The sequence below is a fragment of the Diaphorina citri genome, unplaced genomic scaffold (genome assembly GCF_000475195.1).
Source record: "Diaphorina citri unplaced genomic scaffold, Diaci psyllid genome assembly version 1.1 scaffold2610, whole genome shotgun sequence".
Taxonomy (NCBI): Eukaryota; Metazoa; Arthropoda; class Insecta; order Hemiptera; family Psyllidae; genus Diaphorina; species Diaphorina citri.
In genome coordinates, this window is record NW_007380028.1 from 4,546 (window position 1) to 9,682 (window position 5,137).

General features: G+C 39.4%; 3 protein-coding genes across 3 annotated transcripts in view; 2 read left to right on the forward strand and 1 right to left on the reverse strand.

Annotated features, from left to right (window-relative positions):
- The window catches only part of LOC103519214 (WD repeat-containing protein 44-like), a 4,620-nt gene extending 4,539 nt beyond the window's left edge, over positions 1–81 (forward strand). The window contains exon 7 of the mRNA XM_026830789.1: positions 52–81. Within this exon, the coding sequence (XP_026686590.1) occupies positions 52–81 (30 nt within the window). The remainder of the gene's footprint in view (positions 1–51) is intronic.
- A 1-nt stretch (position 82) lies between these two features.
- On the reverse strand, positions 83–1,317 carry LOC108253687 (protein anon-73B1). Its single transcript, XM_017448108.2, has 3 exons — positions 1,108–1,317; positions 771–906; positions 83–456 (listed from the first exon to the last, which is right to left on the reverse strand). The coding sequence occupies exons 2-3, from the start codon at positions 900–902 to the stop codon at positions 343–345; spliced, it is 246 nt and encodes an 81-aa protein (XP_017303597.1). The 5' UTR covers positions 903–906; positions 1,108–1,317; the 3' UTR covers positions 83–342.
- Positions 1,318–2,256: 939 nt separating this feature from the next.
- Positions 2,257–4,944, forward strand: LOC113471550. The gene is made up of 3 exons (XM_026830791.1): positions 2,257–2,532; positions 3,312–3,438; positions 4,555–4,944. Exons 1-3 carry the CDS (start codon positions 2,447–2,449, stop codon positions 4,927–4,929), a joined length of 588 nt encoding a protein of 195 aa, XP_026686592.1. The 5' UTR covers positions 2,257–2,446; the 3' UTR covers positions 4,930–4,944.
- Positions 4,945–5,137: the final 193 nt, after the last annotated feature.

The window sequence follows — 5,137 nt, forward strand, 5'->3', positions numbered from 1 at the left end:
AAATTCTTGACTTTGTTGGTTTATACTGTATTGGACACTTTTCATGTGCAGGAATCCAAAGTACCTTTCAACAGACTGTAGACCTGGACTTGGGGATATTATTCTCATACATTGGTAGTGGTCAAAGCATTCGCCTAGTAAACAGGAGGGCTGGGTTCAATCCCAAATAAGACATGGAATTTCAAACTCATTTGACCACATTATATTCAACACTTCTCACAGAAAAAAAAATACAGTACAATATTTTTCCTGCTTGCAAGAAGTGAAGTTCAGAGTGAGAACTTGGTTGTGGAATACCTCTCAGGAACAATTTCTTAACCCAAACACAAACAAAAGTACTTCTTAGCGCCTCTTTTTCTTGTCTTGTTTGCGAGATCGATGGTGTCCATGAGGTCGTCTTGGACTCACTTGCAAATTGTCTTCGGAGTCATCATCACTGAGATCACCGGAGGCATACTGAAATTAAAAATGCATTGAATGACAAACTAGGTTTGAAATTTAAAACAGAGTTTTTTTGTCTGTTAAGTCTACAACAACACTCAGTTTGTCTGATTTTGATTTAATTAGGTACTGGAAGCAAGTTTCTCTATTGAATCTAAGTAGGTACTTGTATGATTTTATTTTTGTGGCATGGGTACACAGGTACACATGAGAAATTTTCAATTTTTAGACCCTTATTATCATCTGTTGAGCATGGCATGTGTCTCGATCAGTGATCTACTGTGCTGCTGGCTATTACAATAGAGTTGGGAAAAATATGCAAGACTTACACCATGTTTAGATCCAGGTGTGGACTCTGGTTTGAAAATGACTACAGCTAAGCAAGCAATCTGAATGATTGCTCCAATGTACAAGCCATATTTGATGAGGGTGTCAGAGAAATCTGACTCCACTGCATACATGATCCTGGAATGTGAAAAATGCTCATTTTTAAAAAATATTCAGCCTCTAATTAGCTTGGAAGGTAACATGTCCGATTGTCTGCCTTGTAAGTGCTAGGTCATATCTTTGATTCCTGTCTCAAGAAAAACTTTAGGTATATGAACAGATAAGGTTTGTTATTGGAATGGACAATGGATTATGATAATAACTGAACAGTATACCTACCTTATTTCTATGGCAAATCACCAAATAAAAGTATCTTTTCAGATGAAAAAAATCTCAGCAAAATTGAGTAAATGGCAAATTTGTCTAATACATTATTTCCGTCCTATGGAATAAACGTAAAAAAGGGCAGGAGGGTAGAAACTGCAGAAAACTGGCACAGGGATGCTGAAAAAGTGAAAAAGCTAATCTCAGCTAAAGCTACCCAAAAAATCAATAATCAGTAGCAGCTTTTTGAAATTTAGCGCCTCTTTTTTGTAAACAAAATTTTGTGATTAAAAAAACTCGCCTAAAATTTTACATAAGCGTATTTTTGTTACACCCGATCTCAGACAGTGTTGCATTTTACAGCTTGCGCTCCCGATCGTCACAAAATAAACGTTAGCTACGGTTTTTTTTTTGATTTTTGAAAATTTGAAAAGGAAAAGGATTAAGGAACAAAAAAGAAAAGAGGAAAGTTCAAAACTTCTTGCTTCATTTCATTAATTCATTCGTAAGTTTCATCTTCCTTTATGGTTCAAAGCTTCAAAGGAAAATCTTGAAGAATTGCTGGAGAAGATTGGTAGATTTGTCCACTGGGATCTGTTAGGTAAGTTATGCTGTAAGGGGCCACAAGACCTTCACTGTTATAGGTCCCTCCCTCATCAGTCCTCTTCAAAAAAAGTTAAGAGAGAAAAAAAAAACTTAGAACAAACTCCAAAAACAATGACATATTTTACCTAGGTATGTGTCAATTTGTGATAAAGAATACCCTGAATCATAAGTACACAAATGTATTGTAAGTAGGTGAGTCTATTATATTTGCATAAGCTGAGCTGAGAAGGCTGAGTGATTCACAATGCTAGAAAAATCCCTATGATAACATATGTAGCAGTATTTACCAATAGGTAAAACAGGAAAAAATCCTATGGTACCCAGAAAAAAAGGTGAGGTATCATCAAAGCCTGATTTTGATTTATCCTTAGCTGTTAAAAGGGTTGTGCCCCACAGGCCACAAAACTATTTTTTTAGTCAGCTCCCATGGCGTAGTGGTCACTGCACTCGCCTTGCACGCGGGAGACCCGGGTTCGATTCCCGGCGGGGTCAAGAAATCAGCTAAAAAATTGAAAATAATCGAGATTCCAGGTAAATAAAAACCTATTTTTCATTTTTTATTATTTATTTTTTTCCCCGTTCATCTTTTCCTCTTCTCTTATCTTATCAGCTTTTACCTATCTCTTGTTTGACAGTCATCTCTACTTTTTTGTCAATTTGATTAGTCTTTATCGTAGGTAGTTTTAAAAAAAATAATTGTGACCCAGAAAACTTTTCTACAGGGTATGAGTAACACAAGACTTTGGCGATGACTTCTCCCGCTAGTACCAGCAGTGATTCAGAAGAATTCTATGATGCAGAGGACAACACACCCAATAGATCAGGCACTCTTAAGTAAGTCAATAAACTAAGTCACCTATTTAATAAAGCACTTGGCACTGCAAAGACAGAATAACTGGAAGGGTTTATCATGTATTGTTTGCTGACTGTTTGACAAAAACTAGAGAGTAGCTACCTACTTTCAGGTTGTAGTTATGTACCTACCGGGTTGAGATGAGCTCAGACTTGGTTTGACAGGATATTGTTTCTACAGTTTGGCATGGGAGTGGTAACTGAAAAACAAGGCAAGTTTACCAACCTTGCCTTCCCCAACCCGGTAAGTTGTAGTTATGTACCTACCGGGTTGAGATGAGCTCAGACTTGGTGTGACAGGATATTGTTTCTACAGTTTGGCATGGGAGTGGTAACTGAAAAACAAGGCAAGTTTACCAACCTTGCCTTCCCCAACCTGGTACATAACCTCAACCTTAACCCAGCAAGAGGCAATTCTCATTTTTGTGTATCAATGTTTCTCAAACAATATTGAGTACAAAATCTCATACCTTGACTGGGATTAATCACTACCCCACCTGAGTATGAATAGTAGGTCTGGCTCGACCTATTTCAAAGGTTCTAAATTAATATCTACCTATCATTTCAGGAGGCCAAGTGCAGCAGGGTCCAGGGACACATTCAAATCACTGATCAACCTTAACCCAGCAAGAGGCAATTCTCATTTTTGTGTATCAATGTTACCTTGACTGGGATTAATCACTACCCCACCTGAGGATGAATAGTAGGTCTGGCTCAACCTATTTCAAAGGTTCTAAATTAATATCTACCTATCATTTCAGGAGGCCAAGTGCAGCAGGGTCCAGGGACACATTCAAATCACTGAGCAGTGAATCAGACCTTCTAATCTTGGCAAAGACAGAAGAAAATGATGATGATGTCTTCATTGCACCTGCACCTCCCGAACCTGTAAGTTCCTCAGTCCCAAATCAATGTCAGTACTTGATTGTTGAGGATCCACAATATTCTACAGGTTCATGTTGAAATATTTTTTGACATCTGGGCAGCCTTGAACTGAGACTGCTCAAGCAGCCTTTAGGTTGTAGTTATGTACCTTGTTAGACTTGCTAGGACTGTGAAAAAAAAAACTTTTCATGCACCTAAATGGGAAGTATTGTGTCTCTTCTCGCCCATCTGATGAGAGGCATACTACGGGATGGACATGCTACGACACACACCACAAGCGTCTAATGTAGCAGTTGTTTCATCGGCGGAGAAACACTCATCTTTTGAAAAAAATGTCTTGATATCTCGTTTCAGACGGAAGACTATCAGGACACAAACTCGGGGCGCGTGCGCAGGAAAACGGCACAACTGAAGCGGTTCCTCGGTTCTACAGTGAAGAAAACCATGGACAAAGCCAAGAACATAGCACATCGGCATAAGGAGGACGTTATGGATATTGTAGACGAGGTGAATCCACAGGGAGAAGGTATTAAACTGAAAGCGTCCAATAGTCACAAGGGTCCGTTCGATTTCGAGTCACTCCAGCATGTACAGGTAAGATGGGTTGCCAGCCTAGTTAGCTTAGTTGGTAGTGCCTTGTAAGCGCTAGGCCGCGGGTTCGATTCCCGCCCGGGGCGGATATTATCCTGATGGGATAATGTTCGTTCTCGTGCTAGGACTGTGAAAAAAATAATCAATTCAAGCCTAGCCTACTAACTGGGTTAGACTAGGCTTGAATTGAGTAGGCTAGGCTTGAATTGATAACCAAAACCTCAAGCATGCTCAGCAATCCCATATTGTGCTAATATTTTGTCTCTAAAGCATTCTCAATTTGTTTCTACAGATTTTGGAAAGGAAACCCAGTTCTCATGGATCCAGTGGTCGTCAAAACCAGAGGAAGTTTCAAGAGCTGAGATGAAAAAGAAAAAATCAATTCAAGCCTAGCCTACTAACTTGGTTAGACTAGGCTTGAATTGAGTAGGCTAGGCTTGAATTGATAACCAGAACCTCAAACATGCTCAGCAATCCCATATTGTGCTAATATTTTGTCTCTAAAGCATTTTCAATTTGTTTCTACAGATTTTGGAAAGGAAACCCAGTTCTCATGGATCCAGTGGTCGTCAAAACCAGAGGAAGTTTCAAGAGCTGAGAACTCGTATGCAAACAGAAGATGAGGAAGTAATGGGAGTAAGTTCATCCCCTCCAGACAGTCAGACCTCTTCCATTGAGGGTGTGTTTGCATCCGATGGATCCTCACACAAAACGTCTCATCCATTCAAGATTATAGAACACGATGCATTGTCTCTCCAGAGTATGACAAGTCTGGGTCGGGTTGGGAGGCTACTCAGTGGCATGTCTGATACTGGTAAAGTAACAACTTTCCCGGAAAAAAAAGCTTCTCCCTCCCTCTCTTTTCTTCCTACTCTCCCTCCCCTTCTCAAACAATCTACATAATATTTAAGTATAAGCTATAGGAGCAATGGAGCATGGTTGCCATGCAGAAGGTCCCAGGTTCAATACTCGTCACTGAAAAAGAGGGGGGGTGTACACTGTACCTACTCATATTACAATTACAAATATTTCTACTCCCACCAAAAAAAAAAAAAAAAAAACCCCCAAAAAAATTAAAATTTTTTTCTTTCAGGGGGTACTTCCCGCCAAA